The 16,827-nt window shown below is 43.7% G+C and overlaps 1 protein-coding gene across 1 annotated transcript in view; it reads left to right on the top strand.

Annotated features, from left to right (window-relative positions):
• The window catches only part of LOC115137525 (catenin alpha-2-like), a 698,212-nt gene that overhangs the window by 619,704 nt on the left and 61,681 nt on the right, over positions 1-16,827 (top strand). Inside the window, exons 10-12 of the mRNA XM_065024699.1 lie at positions 7,029-7,121; positions 10,402-10,558; positions 12,104-12,304. Of these exons, the coding sequence (XP_064880771.1) occupies positions 7,029-7,121; positions 10,402-10,558; positions 12,104-12,304 (451 nt within the window). The remainder of the gene's footprint in view (positions 1-7,028; positions 7,122-10,401; positions 10,559-12,103; positions 12,305-16,827) is intronic.

Here is a 16,827-nt window from a genome sequence, read left to right as displayed (position 1 = left end):
CAGCGTCGCCAGTCTGCCAGGATCCGCCAGAAGTGCCAGACAACCAGTCTCTTCCAGATCTGCCAGACAACCAGTCTCTTCCAGATCTGCCAGACAACCAGAATCTTCCAGTTCCGCCAGCCAGCCAGGATTTACCGGAGTCTACTACCTGTCTGAGCTTCATCTCAGTACTGAGCTTCCTCTCAGTACTGGGATCCCTCTCAGTACTGGGATCCCTCTCAGTCCCGGGCTTCCTCTGTCCCGAGCTGCCCCTCTGTCCCGAGCTGCCCCTCTGTCCCGAGATGCCCCTCTGTCCCGAGATGCCCCTCTGTCCCGAGATGCCCCTCTGTCCCGAGATGCCCCTCTGTCCCGAGATGCCCCTCAGTCACAAGCTGCTCCTCAGTTATGTGGGGATCTGGGTGAGGACTATTAGGCCATGGTCGGCGCAGAGGGTGGATTATCCCAGGACGCGAAGGGGAGGAACAAGGACATTAATGGTGTGGGGTCCACGTTCCGAGCCGGAGCCGCCACCATGGACAGACGCCCACCCGGACCCTCCCTATGGTTTTGAGGTGCGTCCGGGAGTCCGCACCTTAGGGGGGGGTGTTCTGTCACGCCTTGGTCATTGTATTTTGTGTTTTTGTTATATGTTTGGGTAGGCCAGGGTGTGACATGGGTTTATATGTTGTTGTCGTATTGGGGTTTGTATTATTTGGGATCGCGGCTGATTAGGGGTGTGGTATAGGATTGGCTGCCTGAGGCGATTCCCAATCAGTCAGTTGACTCTTGTTGTCTTGGATTGGGAACCGTATTTAGGCAGCCTTAGTTTCGCTTTGTATTCGTGGGTGATTGTTCCTGTCTCTGTGTAGTATTGCACCAGATAGGCTGTAATTAGATTTCACGTTCCGTTTGTTGTTTTGTATTGTATAGTTATTTCATGTATCACGTTTTCATTCATTGAAGATCATGAGTAACAAACACGCTGCATTTCGGTCCGACTCTCTTCCTTCAACAAACGAACGTCGTTACAATCATTCACCTACAGAATGTCAACACCATCTTGAACTTATTATTACATTTTGTTTTGTTACAAAGTGAGAATGAAATAAATGTAATTGTAATTTTTTGTCATTGATCTACACAAAATACTCCATAATGTTGTGTGACAAAACTGCACCTTTAATTGTCCCGAGCACAAGGTGCACCTGTGTAATGATCATGCTGTTTAGTCAGCTTCTTGATATGCCACATCTGTCAGGCGGATGGATTATCTTGGCATAGGAGAAATTCTCTCTTACAGCGAATTGTAAACAAATTTGTGCAGAAAATATGACAGAAATAAGCTTGTTGTGCGCATGGAACATTTCTGGGATCTTTTATTTTAGCTCATGAAACATGGAACTAACACTTTACACATTCTGTTTTATGTTTTGTTCAGTGTAATTGAATGATGTGCACTTTGTGCTGACCTAAGGATGCTTAAACAAACAAGGATGGGACACTAATACATAAAAGCATTGTGACGGAGGTAAAAAAAAATTACTTCAAAGAATTTCAGTGACTTTGAAAAAAAACCTCTTGAAGTAAATTGTGTCAAACCACCCAATTATCGAGAACAAACAGCACGATTCATCAACAGAAACAAGAAAAAGACTACCATTTGTAATGAATTCAACTCAAATGGAAAAAAAAGACACTAGAACAACTTCAGCTAAAATACTGTATTCATTGTTGTCCCACTTTTACAAATCAGAGTCACTTTGAAATGTTTGTTTTCTCCTGTAACACAACACAGTGGGGCCTAAATGTATTTGTGTGACAGACAAACGCACACACACACACAATATCATACATAATTGCTCATATTATTTCTATTTTGTCTTGTCTTTCTAAGATCCTGTGGAAAAACATAAACACCTACTTAAAGAAGACAAATGCTGTTGCTCGTAAGGAGCGTTACAAGACTGGTGACGGACCCCCATTAAGACCAGAGACAGATGAGCTGGGGGACTTGTTTACCGGGATCATTAATAACCAGCAACACCCGGAAGGTATCCCCGATGGTGACCATTTGAACATTTCAGATTGGGGCACCGTTCCAATCCTCATTTGATAAGGACACATTCATTCAACATTTGCCATCTCCAGACTGCAGGGAATATGTCATGTTCTCTGTCATCTCTTGAACTCCCATAATAACAACGATGTAATGAACTCAACTCTTGAAGAAATAATGTTCTCTAATGCAGGAATGTCATCATTTTCTAGAGGCTTGGTGGGGATACGGCAGGATGAAGGTCAGCCTGCTACATTTGCAACAGCCAGAAGAGAAGATTGGGTCACCAACCCGGGCCAGGGGACAATGACAAAAGAGGTTGAGGATGCATGAGAAACTGGCCATTGAATTCCATGAGCGTAGACTGATTGCATTTAAAAGAAGAGCATGATATGAAGATACACATCCTTCCTGTTGAGTTGGCTAGGAGGAGGGAGCACATGTTGTACATTCATTGAGAACCAGTTTGCATACTTCTCAGCGCCTGCTTTAGAGGAACACTTGATGGGAATATTACATCCATCTATACAGCCAATGACTCAGGGGAAGTTCCCATATTCATCGAACTCTACCTTGTAGTTGGCTCGGGCAGCAGCATCAGGGAACTTGATGTAATTGTTTATTGTGCATACAGTCGAGTAACTTACATCACACAAGTCTCCTGTTTCACAATGGAAGGTTCCAGATGCCGACAAGCTCAAGGTGATCAGTACTTGTAGGTAAGGAGGGATGGGCCTTCCCCCTAAGAGAGTCAGATGAAATCCTTGGCTCAAGCAAACCAATGATGTCAGTTTGCATTTGTACATGCAGAAACGGTCACGGGAATTGATTTCATCAAAATCAGTGGGGTTGTTCCTGTCTTATAACCGCCCTTCTGTCTGGCCTTGGTGGTGCTCTTTGATCATCATTGAAACCTGCCTCTGGCCAAGTTTAATTTAAGACTCCACTTAGATCTAGATGAACTCTAATCATTCTGGAAATCAGACTTTTTAAATCCAGATTAGGGCAAGTCCGAGACTAGTTTAAAGCATGTCTGAGAAATGCCATTTCAGTTAATCCAGTTTAAAAGTGCAATTTAGTCTATATCTTTAAGCATTGTCAAGTTAATAATTATGCTTCGGGTTGATGTATACTGTAAGCCACCCAGAAACATCAAAGACGCAGTCGTCCTTCTGAACCGAGCTGCAGGACAGGAAGGAAACTGCTCAGGGATGTTACCATGAGGCCATTGTTGATTTTAAAACAGCTACAACGGCTGTGAAGGGAGAAAACTGAGGATGGATCAACAACATTGTAGTGACTCTACAATAATGACCTGAATGAAAAGAAGTGAAAAGAAGAATAAAAATACACAGGATACTAATATTCCAAAACATGTATCCAATATGCAACAACACACGGAAGTAATACTGAAAGGAATACACTTTTTGGACTAAAAGCAACGCCTTATGTTTGGTGGGGGTGGGGGTGGGGGGGTGAATACTTATCTAATCAAGGTACTGTATATTAGTGTTTTATTTTTCATTCATCTTGAGAAAAAAAAAAAGATTTTTCTTCCACTTTGACATTACGGAGTATTTTGTGTAGATCGTTGACAACAATAGATTGTTAAATCTATTCGAATCCCACTTTCGAACACAATAAAAAGTGAAGAAATCCAAGGGGGGGGGGGGTTATATTCTATAGGCACTGTGTACGGTTTAACTGGAGGAACAGTATGGTGTAGGGGGGTATGGTTCAGAGTTCTGGTTAATTTATGTACATCGGTACAGTACACTCTCCTCCAATATGACACAAGGAGAGGCTTTTAGTTTGTTGGAACGTTGTTTACACACTGTAGCTTCTTTTAAGCAGCGTTGTTCTTGTAAGACGCGATCACACACACACACGTACAGACACACGCGTTCGTTCCCACAAACACACACACACACACACACACACACACACGTACAGACACACGCGTTCGTTCCCTCACACACACACACACACTCACACAAAGGAGTGCAATCCATCACGTCACTCATAGCTTTCACTAGTATAAGGGAGACACAGGGCCTTGAGCGAGGAGCTTCGTAACATATCAAATCGATTTACCTCAATTTGCCTCAAAAAGTGTCACGTGAGCGAATGGAGCGTCGATACGCCTTGGCACTACCCGCCGCCAACAGGCATCTCTCTTTTTAGCTTAGCTTCGACGTATTCCCAAAGTGTTGCCAACCTAATTCATTTTGGGGCAACATTAGATTGATTACGTGGAATTTGGCGGTTATGACAATGACACAGTGTGAAGTAAACACAGCGAGGTAGAGGATGTGATGTGTGCGCCTCCAGTGCAGTGTGTGTGGTGTGTGTGCACCTCCAGTGCAGTGTGTGTGGTGTGTGTGGTGTGTGTGCGCCTCCAGTGCAGTGTGTGTGGTGTGTGGTGTGTGTGCGTGGTGTGTGTGGTGTGTGTGCGTGCGTGCGTGATGTGTGTGCGTGCATGCGTGCGTGCGCCTCCAGTGCAGTGTGTGTGGTGTGTGTGTGTGGTGTGTGTGCGTGCGTGCGCGCGTGTGTGTCGCCTCATGCCTGAGTGTCTGAAACTCCCAACGTGGTGGATTGACTTTGTCTTCAATTGGTCTGTTTTTCTTTTATTACTATGGTAAGCTGGGCAAATAGTGTCCTGAGAGAGAGAAAATCAAAGGGTTCTTCCCTTCCTCCTCCCAGCTAGTGGAGACATTGGGAATCCACAGCAGGTGCAGTGACAGAGTATGCCTACCTCTTGATGTTAGAGAGAGCGAGAGAGAGAGAGAGAGAGTTAATGCATTCATGTCTGATTGTATTCATGATTGAGAGACGAAGAAGGTACTTCTGAAAGTAGGCACGAGAGAGAGTACCTTTCACTGTATGAGAGAAAGAGATATTACCTCTAAGACGTGTTGCGAGGTGAAGGTAGAAGAGAGAGAGACTACCTTTAGTTGTAGGAGAGAAGGAGCAAGATAGCATACCTCTGTACATAGGCAGGTGTAAATGAAACCCGGAGAGGTGTTCTGTCAGAAAGGCCACCTGGCGTCCTAATTGTACAATGAAACCCCTTTTTGCACCAATAAGACGGGCTAATAATTTAGGCGCACTCAGGATCTCCGGTAATGAACCTCAAGGCAGTATTTCACCACTAATGACTGAGACTATTTATATACACGACTGTGCCACCTTACAGGTGCCCATTTAGGCTGATCCATTTGGTTCTGATGGGAGGAAGGAGTCCATTGTATGAGGCCTAGGCAGTATGGCCGCCACTCTTTTGCCAATTATCGTCGAGTTCCCCATGTACCTTTCTGACATTTCTGAGAAATTATGTTTTGTAATACAGCATTTGGATGAATTTAGTACAGTTTCTCTCCCTGCCACCATCTTAACAGTAGTGCTGTCAGCACAGTAGAACAGAATAAAGCTGGTCGACTTGTTCTTTCCATTCCCCAATCTTTCTCTCTCTCTCTCTTTTTTCTCCGTTTTTTCTTTCTCACTTCTTCTCAGAAAAATAAGCCCTTGAGATGGTCCAGTGTAAAACTCACATTGTAGTCCTTACACTCTTAGAAAAATAAGCCCTTGAGATGGTCCAGTGTAAAACTCACATTGTAGTCCTTACACTCTCAGAAAAATAAGCCCTTGAGATGGTCCAGTGTAAAACTCACATTGTAGTCCTTACACTTGGGGAAAAATAAGCCCTTGAGATGGTCCAGTGTAAAACTAACATTGTAGTCCTTACACTCTTAGAAAAAGGGTACCAAAAGGCTTCTTCAGCTGTCCCTACAGCGGAACCCTTTTTGGTTCTAGGTACAAGCTTTTTTGGTTCCATGAAGAGCCGCTCTGTGGAAAGGGTTCTACATGGAACCCAAAAGGGTTCTACTTGGAACCAAAAGAGACCTGTAACCAAAAAGGGTTCTTTAAAGGGTTCTCTATGAGGACAGCCGAAGAACACTCTTAGGTTCTAGATAGCACCTTTCAGAGTGTATGCGATTTGAGTAATTCAAAATACCACAATTTTTCGGAAATGAAAGATAGACGAAGAGAGAGGGAGAGAGAGAGGGAAGGAGTAAAGGGTCATAGAGGAGTGGAGAGGGGTGGAGGGGGTAGGGCATCCACCCTGCCACCATCTTAACAGTAGTGCTGTCAGCACAGTAGAACAGAAGAAAGCTGGTCAACCTGTTCTTTCCATTCCTCTCTCTCTCTCTCTCTCTCTTTTTTCTCAGTTTCTTTATTTCTCCCTCTTTCTCAGACAATTATGCCCTTGAGAAAGTCCAGTGGAAAACTCACATTATAGTCCTTCTGTGATCTGAATCAGTTTAATATTTTTCCGAAATGATAGAGCAACGAAGAGAGAGAAAGAGATGGGTGGAGGGGGTGGGGCACTCACCAGGTCTCAACGCAGGGGAATAACAAATACCAATCTAACAGATGAGCAAGCCCAAACCCTGGTACATATTTTGCCCCGACATTGCCTTACCTAGCCAAGCATTAAATCCCCTGCCGCCGGCACAGATAGCTACAGACATGAGTTAAGGCTGTGGCGGAGACTGCCTCCTTCAGGAATCACTATCTGCACACATTATAAGAGGCTAACCAGTGTGAGTGTTAGTGGGGAAATTGTGTTGGGTTTCAGGTGAAAGCTAACAGACTGTCGCTAATAGTAATAACAAGGGTACTTGCATCGTGAGAGAAAGAATATGATGAAAAGCTTGTAGTAGGCAGAGGTTGAGCAACAAACGTCAGACAAATTGAGCTTTTGTCTGACGTTTGTTGCCATCTAATGAACACGAAAAAGGACAGAAACGGTGTATTTTGTCACTCAGTTACCAAAAAACACAGACTAGCCAACCCCAATGAAGTTCTGACATTTTGTCTGACATTAATTTGCTATTATTGATTCAAATGACCCGAATGGTGTAGATGCAGTTATTAGACACAAAGTTGTTCAAAAGTAGCTAAGCCTGTGTGTCCTTGTCTCTTGTTACAGGTGGCTAACCTGGCCTGCTCCATCTCTAACAACGAGGAGGGTGTGAAGCTGGTTCGCATGGCCGCCACCCAGATCGACAGCCTCTGCCCACAGGTAAGCAGCACCTCACTGTGCTGTGTGTCGTGGATCCTGTTCAGTAGAGAGAGAGAAAAAAAGAAAAACATTTTGAAACATAGTGAACCAGGGGAGGGTAACTACCTGAACCAATTGTTGTTTTCCATTGCAAAATGTGATTGTGGTACTACTCCCTACTGAACATGACCCTGGTAATAACACCAGCCATCGGAGGTAACCGGTTGAGCTGTTTTACATTCATTTTAGAGTAAAAAAAAAAAAACACACTGTGTTATTTGGTTGCCATTCCATTGGAAAGAGAGTGCATTGGGAAGTGCCATTGAATTGAGAATAAGTATATATTATTAAATATCTCTCCGAATAACTACACTCTAAAACCAACTTTTTAACAATGATAAAAGAAAACCCACACAGTGCTGGTACATGGTGAGCAAGACGGAGTAGTACAACTTCAGTACGAATGTGAATCAGTGGAATGTATCAACTTTGCCGGAGGGCAACTTTGTATGGGCACAGGCAGCGTTCTTCATCTTAGTACTGTGTGTGTGTCTGTGTGGGTAACAAGACAAGAGAAAGGGAACACACAAAGAGAGAGAGAGAGGGCAGAGAGCGAGAGAGGGCAGAGAGCGAGAGAGGGGGGCAGAAAGAGAGAGGGGCAGAGAGAGCGAGAGACAGGGGGCAGAGAGAGAGAGAGGGCAGAGAGCGAGAGAGGGGGGCAGAGAGAGAGAGGGGCAGAGAGAGCGAGAGACAGGGGGCAGAGAGAGAGTGATTGGGAGGGAGAGGGAAAAAGATTGAGAGGACAGAAAGAGGGAGCACAGAAAGAGAAGAGGAGTGAGAGAGGGAGAGCAGAGAGAAAGAGAAGGTTATAGGAGAAAGACAGTTGGGAGCTCTAGCCTCCCGGAGCAGTCTTCCTCTGGATGTCTGACAGAGGAAAAGGTGGGAACCGATAGGTTGTTTCCAAGGGTTGGGGCATTTTCACAGGGGACCCTGTGCTCACTAACGGAAGTGAAGAAAGGAGAGGAAGGAGGGATTAAGGGAAGGGGCAGTTCTTAACATTCAAGGTGCAAGACTCTCGAAGACTCACACTGGGCCCACAGTACACCGACCGAGACCCACGTTTTAATAAACTGACCTCCACTGAGTCAAGGCTAGTATTAGAAAACTTTGGAAGGGGATTGCAAGTTTTAAGTTCCCAGCTGTCGCTTTTGCTTGGCAACAGCTCAACATAGAAAAAGCGCTAAGCAATAGAGGGAAGAGGGTAAGTGACACAAAGAAAGAAAATAGATGGCTGTTTGGACATTTTGAAAAAGCCCTGTCGAAGGCCAAAGAGGCCGACACGTGAGCTTGAATAAAAAATAGTGATACTAGCAAGACTAGTGTGCGAGTTTGTCTTTTCTTTTAAGTAATCACACTATTCCCACGTGCATTACAATAAGATGACTCAGATGTGTGTGTGCTTTTTGGAATGGTGTGTTTTGCCAGGAAGTCGGTTTGATAGGGGGGGTTAAAGACAAAAGAAAACGGGGAACAGAACAAAATGTTATGTAAGATGAGTGTGAGCGACCCCGGTGTATTACCTGACTGTCTTTACTTGATTCCAGGCATCATTAGTGGCTGTCAAACCCTGAACCCTGATCAGACTCTTTAGCAGAGTCTCTTTTAGGCTTAACGGAGCTAAAAGTAGAAACTGTAAATGTTCAAGTGTTTATTAACTTTTTGACTTTAAAAAAAATAATGTCTGTTTATTCCTGATTTTAAACAGGTATAACAGACATTTTAGTTTTTTTTCTGATATAAACAGAAATGAAATGGTAGAAAGATGCATGGAACATAGTGAGGCCGGTGGGTCCGGTGGGGCCGGTGGGTCCAGGATTCAAACCCACACAGGCATTGGATTGCATATGTGCTCAACGTACTTCAGCAAAGACTTAAAATATAGTTTTTTTTTTTGCCTTATTTTCCAAGCTTTAACAAGCTTAACAAGGACTTAAAAAAAAAAAAAACGTTCTGGATGAATCCACAGCCCCATATGTAAGTAGAAAATAAGGGGAAACTATCAGGGCCTCCTGAGTGGTGCAGCACTCAGAGGACAGCTCATCGCGCCACAGCAACTCCTTGTGTTGGGCCAGGTGCCTGCAGGCTGACTCCGGTCGCCAGTTGAACGGTGTTTCCTCCGACACATTGGTGCAGCTGGCTTCCAGGTTAAGCGGGCGGATGGAGCGCAGTTAGGCGGGTCATGTTTCGGAGGATGCATGACACCCCCTTCGCCTCTCCCCAGCCCTTTGGTTGAGTTGCAGCCATGAGACAAGATTGAAATCGGGGAGAAGGGGGGAATGGGAAATTGTGGTTGTCTCACCTTAAGATGATTGCGCTGAGTTGCTCTGGATAAGGGCATCTGCTAAATGACTGAAATGTACAAAATAAAAATATATTATCTTGATTGGTTTAGTCATACAGGCCTACAGTAGTAATGGCACCCTGCCTATTGCTTTACCATTCGTTGTTGAATAAATATGAATATATTAACTGGACATTATCCATCTGTTAGATCTGTTAGATCATTAGTTCTCATTCCAGGGATAACAATGTTATTTCACTTATGAAGACATCCAGTTTTCCAAACGATCCTGCTGTTCAATCTGCTGGAAATGTACCCAGAGAACCCTCTCCCTTAAAGGGATAGTTCACCCAACACAAAATGACATACCCCAAACCAAAGTCTTACCAAAGTCTTACCTTACCATGACAATTTGGGTGAACTATCCCTTTAATGTTCTTAAGGAAACTGACTGCAGAAAGGGATCTAGACTGTGCTATAGCCTACTGCTATAGCCTACTGTACCGCCGGTGCGGTCCATTTCACACCCTCTACTCTATCTAGCGGGTGTACCAATGCTCATGCAAGGCTTCGTACTTCTTTAATTAGTCTAATGTGTATAGCAAGGAAGTTCATCATTGAAGTACAGCCGTGGTCATGGCTTGTCATGCAGAGTTTCCTTAGAAGCCACTTCAGTCTTTTTGTCTAGGTCAGGGGTTTGAAGTCAGAAGTCTTGGAAAGCCACCCGGTTATATTCCAGCCCAGCAACAACACATGATTCCACTTAACATGGTCTTCGGTCTAGAAAGGAGAACGATTATATGATGATCTTCATTAGATGTGTTAGTGCTGGGCTAGAATAAAACCCTGCACGGGCCTGTATTGTAAGCACTCCAGGACTGGATTTGGAGATCCCCTTGACTTAGTTGGTCCTACACACGCAAACACCTTTTCTCTCAACCTTCACTCTCTACCTCCCAGGTGATCAACGCGGCCCTCACCCTGGCTGCTCGGCCCCAGAGCAAGGTTGCCCAGGACAACATGGATGTGTTTAAGGACCAATGGGAGAAGCAGGTGCGCATCCTCACTGAGGCCGTCGATGATATCACTTCTGTGGATGACTTCCTGTCCGTGTCAGGTATGGAATCGGGAAAGATTAGAAAATATTGACAATGTTGTACACTGTTAAAATTAAGTACTTTTTAACACTAATACCAGTTGCAACTGAGCTCCCACCAACAGGAGGAGGCTGGTGGGAGGAGCTATAGGAAGACGGGCAGATTGTAATGGCTGGAATGGAATAAATGGAATGGTATCAAACATATGGAAACCACATGTTTGACTGTTCCAATAATTCCAGTCCAGCCATAACAATTAGCCGTCCTCCTATAGCTTCTCCCACCAGCCTCCACCGCCACCAACATATCGTCTCTCTCGGATTCTAACGGTTTATTGTATAACAGTTCTTGACACCTGGGGACGTATGTATCAAATGTCTCAGGGTAGGAGTGCTGATTAAGAATCAGTTTGACCTTTTTAGTTTAAAATGAAAAAGATTACATGGACGGGGGGGGGGCTGATCCTGGGTCAGCACTGCTCCTCTGAGATGCTTGACACATACAGCCCGAGATAAAGTAGACTAGGTGTGTTTGTACAGTGTATAGGTTAAGTAAGGTGTTTTTCCCACAGAAAGACACATTTATCCGACATCGTTTCTGCTCCCATTTAGAGAAAGGAGAAAGCTTTCTTGTAGATACCTATATGGCTTCTAATGATGATGACTGTGCTCTATTTAATACAGATGACCATGATAATTAAGTGATTTAGTCATTAGGAAATACAACGGTTGAACATAATATTCTCTCCTTTTACGGGATTTAAGCTTTGTAGGCCATAATGGGTACGTGGCTATTGACGCAGTTCCAGGACAAAAACATGCTTTCTCGAGAGTGAGTGAGTGAGTGAGTGAGTGAGTGAGTGAGTGAGTGAGTGAGTGAGTGAGTGAGTGAGTTCCATTTGGGATGCATGCTTAGTCCTTTCATCTGAACAAAACCCTCGTGGCGGTGGGGTCACCCACTCGCTGTGTTACTCTGATGGAGCTTGTTAATAATGCTACAGTAGTCTGGGTAACAGAGGCGACAAAGATAGGTTGGTTCAAAAAGATTCGCCTTCAAAAGAGGAGAACACATATACACACACACATGCTGACGCACACACACATGCGAGCATGCACACACACGTGTAAGCACATACACACATGGGCATAGACGTTCACACACAGTACAGGTCACCGTTATGGGAGCGTTGTTTCCAAAACTCGGTCCACGGAACCCCAAGGGGTGCAGTTTTTGGTTTTTGCCCTAATAATCAACTAATAATCAAGCTTTGATTATTTGAATCAACTGTGTAACGTGCACCACTTGGGGTTCCGAGGACCGAGTTTGATAAACTCTGTGGTAGAATCTTTTGAAAGACTACCACCTCATTCTGCAACTGTCTATAATGTAGTCCACAAGGACTCTTGTCAATGAAAGGGTTAGAATGATTGTGCAATGCGCTTTCGGAATATCTGGGCTTTCTCTTTTTTTATCAAACAGCAGTTGTCCCTCAAGTTACTAAGCTACGCCTTGACACATGTTTGTGCCTAACGAACAACATGCCTCCCTTCATCTCTACCCCACAGAAAACCACATTCTGGAGGATGTGAACAAGTGCGTGATCGCCCTGCAGGAGGGTGACGTGGACACCCTGGACCGCACGGCGGGCGCCATCAGGGGCCGGGCGGCCCGCGTCGTTCACATCATCAACGCGGAGATGGAGAACTACGAGCCAGGCGTTTACACCGAGCGCGTTCTGGAGTCTATCAAGCTGCTGTCTGAGACCGGTGAGTTGGTCGTAATGTACACACACACACACACACACACACACACACACACACACACACACACACACACACACAACCAACCAGTCAGTGGTGGCTCCTCAGGGGAGGACATCCTCCTCATTGAAAAAGTTATCATTTTTAGATAGAACTGTAGTAAATATATTCACATCCCCAAATAATTTATTAAAACACACTGTTTCATATTGAAGGTCTAAAGTAACCTCAACAGCACTCCGGAGGACAGCTACAGTAGCTTCCATCCTCTTCTTGGTACAGTGACTTCAATTCAAAACCTAGGAGGCTCTTGGTTCTCATCCCCTTCCATAGACTTCCACAGTAATTATGACGTCCTCCAACCTATCAGAACTCTTGCATGAAGTGACATGTTGTCTAGTACAGAAAGCATACGCTACAGATACGTAGCTAGCACGGCAGTGTATAAAATGTGTTGAGTAGTTGACTCAAAGAGAGAGAAAGACAATAGTTGAACACGTTTCAACAAATTAATTTATTTAAAAATGAAGGAGAAGAGAGAGAGAGAAACAAAGAGAGAAAGAGAGAGAGAGAGAGAGAGATTGTCATTTTTATTTCAGTTTCACTTACTTAGCTAGCAAATGCAGCTAGCTAGTTTAGTCACTCAATACCCGACTCAAACAGAGGGATGCTATGTTAGCTACCTGGCTATGACTATCCAACACAGCACTGGAACTCTTCCAAGTCCAGGTAAGCTTTTGGTTTTATGAATTTATTGCCACCGGGGCCCGCCAGGTATAATTGCTTACTGACTGTACACTGTAACATTACTGCATGATTGTAGCAGGTTTACTAACACATTAGTTCTATTAGCTATGTTGACTAAGACGTTACTTTAGCTAATAATGGGGACAATTATGTAGGCTGTGTTTTGCAGTTTGGCTTGGAAAGTTTTTTTCACAGCTTATGTGTTGTTCATTGAAGTCCACAAACGAAGGGAAAAGGTGAGAGGAGGAGTCTGCATAGAGGTGAGAAGGAATACAACTTGGCTGTTATGAAAGTGAACTGTGTTTATGCGTGATCAGGGGTGTATTCATTCTGCCGATTCTGTTGAAAACCTTTTCTTAAATGGAAGCAAACAAAACGGGGATAAGAATACCAGAATTAGTCCAATAGAAACTCTTGTTTGCAATTGTTGGACTAATTATTACACCCTAGATAAGCTAGATGCCGGCAAGTGTGTGCAAGGCAGTATTGAACGTGTCACTGTCTGTCCATGTGTAGTTGCCTAAACCTATCAATGTTAGATTGAACTGGGTGAATGGAATATGAATAACAGTCATCCAACATACTGAAATAGAAATAATGCCATGCTCATGAAAAAAAAGAGGAATAGGGCTGTCCCTGACTAAAAAAATATCTTGGTCAACTGAGAGTCGTCTGTTCTTTCTCGACCAATCGATTGGTCGACATTTTTAAAGTGTATTTTTCCATATATAGACACACCCTATGTTTGAATAAACTCAACTATAGGTAGGCTACTGAGCTTGTCTGATGCTTTAAGCGCTGCAAAAAAAAATGAAGACACAAATTACTGAAGAGGGAGCCAGAGATCAATATAGCCTAACCAGAAGAAAAATAAACATTTCCCGACCGTCCTCCTCCTGCTGCCCGATGCTGATGGTCTTTGCAGATTCTGGATTTAAGCGGTTATAGGCTACACCAACGGTCTGCCTACCTGTAGTGGATTTTATTCAAACATACGGTGTGTCTATATATGGAAAAATACAGTTATCGTTCCATTTCTACTGATCTGAATGTCATTTACGAATGCCATTTATCTAAATGAAAATGAAACAAATCTAGAAGTAACATCTATTGTCATTGCCAATATGTAAAAATAGCCTACATGAAGCCAACAAATAAAAACATTGCAGCCTGAAGGTAGAAAATATCCTGAGAAACATAGATATCTTTTAAGTCACATTGGCTATGCACGGCCTGCCTGCAAGGAACTTGAAACATTGTATCAACTATTAACTCAGTATGGGCCAAAGCTGGATGCTAGCAAACTTGCAACATTCTATAAAATATTCTGGGCCCTCAGAGTTTCCAGCACCAGTGAGCTCTGGAGAGACAGACACAGCTGTGGGCTATTTGCGTAAGTAATCAGGTAGGCCTTTTTTTATGACGTTTCCACCGGATCAGAGTGTGAAATTTCTTCCCCCCTTTGATGCTGAGTTGTTATCGAAAGGGAGAGAGAGCTGGGAATATTTTTCAAATCGGCTAGGTTGAGGAACTATTGTCATTCTCGTTGGATGTAAAAATAGACTTTGTGTACTTGTTGTTTGAGGCAAAGAGAAAATGACTTTGAGAAGCTCCACAGTGATGGTGAGTTAAGACAATCGGAAATGGTATCAGATCCCCAAATGGGCTCATTTATAAGCCTACATTTGCGTGCAGGCCAGGTAGCCTAAGCCTACTTCTATGCGTAATCACGTGTGTGTCCTTACTCAAGATTGACAGGAGTGCTACAAACAAAATACAATTAAATAAATCAAAACTTGTATAGGCCAGGTTGTGCGCTCTGCAAACAACGTGTCCACTCCTACAATGACAAGGGTAAGAGTGTAATAATGATATATTAAATGTATTAACAGAAATGATCGGAAAACATCGGAGATTAGAAATGATGGTAATTAACGGTAAATGTACTACTGGTGATACTGGTGTATAACTAACTAAATCTCAGTCGACCAACAGCCTATCGAACAAACAATCGTCCAGGCGACTAAATGGGGTCAGCCCTTTTAAAGAGGAATGAAAAAGGTACTAGTAGATACCATGGAAACCTGGGATATGACTAAGCCAGCCAATCAAACTGTTTAATACAGTTTGTCATACACAGATGTTTTTTGTCTAGTTGATTGGATTTGATGCCATGTAAAAAATGTGAACATACAGTATATATCCTATATTCTCTTTTCTTTATGTATTTTCCCTCATATATACATTCTGCTCTGTACAAAGCTGTCATCAAGGCAGAGTTGGCTACTTTGAAGAATCTTCAATATAAATATACTTAGATTTGTTTAACACTTTTTTTGGTTGCGACAGTACATGATTCTAAATGTGTTATTTCATCGTTTTGATGTCATCACTATTATTCTACAATGTAGAAAATAGTAAAAATAAAGAAAAACCCTTCAATGAGTAGGTGTGTCCAAACGTTTGACTGGTACTGTCCGTTCTGCTGAAATGTAGGGAGGGGAGGAAGAGTAGGAGAAAGGGAGAGGATGGAGAGAAGGGAGAGGAGGATGAAGAGAGGGAAGAGGTGGATGGGGAGAGGGCGAGGCGGGAGAGAAGAGAATGGGGAGAGGACGACGAAGAGGGGGGAGAGGAGGATGGAGAGATGGATAGAGAGAGGGGGATAGATACAGTTCACCAGGGATCAATAGAGGTGCTTTATGGTGCAGATCAGATGTGCATGGAGGCTTTTAACAAACACCACCGCCACTAAAACACAAGGAGGGGAGGAACAAGCAACAAAACACCTCTCCATCAAAGAGAAATATAGTTAAGACGAATAAGAACCCGGTCAGAGTCAGTCCCAACCCCCCCTCGCCTTCTACATTTCAATTAGCAGCATCAATCGAGCATGCAACCAAACCCCATGAAGGTTAATGTGCGACACGTCTCCTCCTTTGACTGAGCGGGCGTTAGCTAGCTAACGGGTTTGAACAGTTCAAAACTCCACATTACCATGTTTTTTTCTCCTTGCTCTTTTTTTCTCTTCCTTAAAAAAAGGAGCGAGGCAGGCAGTTTATATTCATTTCACTGAGGGCAGGAGGGGGACAGGGAAAGAGTGGCTCCGACACGAGTGTGGTTTGACTCTCATTAGCCTTTAATAACCTCTGATAAGGGGAGAACACATCCTTATGAATTCATATCATTATTCATCCACTGTCTTTTTTTAGGCAGCCCCCAAAGTGACTTTGTGGGGCATGGTGGTACAGTATAGTATCTCCCAGACAGGTACGAATCCCCGGAGATGTGACCATGTGCTCTTCACTGTACTGAACTTTACTGTACTACTTTACTTACTGTACTGTACTACTTAACTTACTGTACTATACTTACTGTACTACTTTACTTACTCTACTGTACTGTACTACTTTACTTACTGTACTGTACTACTTAACTTTTGTCACCAAAGCCCCATATACTACCCACCATTGCGACCTGTACGCTCTCGTTGGCTGGCCCTCGCTTCATACTCGTCGCCAAACCCACTGGCTCCATGTCATCTACAAGACCCTGCTAGGTAAAGTCCCCCCTTATCTCAGCTCGCTGGTCACCATAGCATCTCCCACCTGTAGCACACGCTCCAGCAGGTATATCTCTCTAGTCACCCCCAAAACCAATTCTTTCTTTGGCCGCCTCTCCTTCCAGTTCTCTGCTGCCAATGACTGGAACGAACTACAAAAATCTCTTAAATTGGAAACACTTATCTCCCTCACTAGCTTTAAGCACCAACTGTCAGAGCATCT

This window comes from Oncorhynchus nerka, linkage group LG11 (assembly GCF_034236695.1).
Source record: "Oncorhynchus nerka isolate Pitt River linkage group LG11, Oner_Uvic_2.0, whole genome shotgun sequence".
In the NCBI taxonomy this organism is placed as follows: Eukaryota; Metazoa; Chordata; class Actinopteri; order Salmoniformes; family Salmonidae; genus Oncorhynchus; species Oncorhynchus nerka.
The sequence above is the reverse complement of the archived record's forward strand: the minus strand, read 5'-3'. Positions and strand labels throughout refer to the sequence as shown.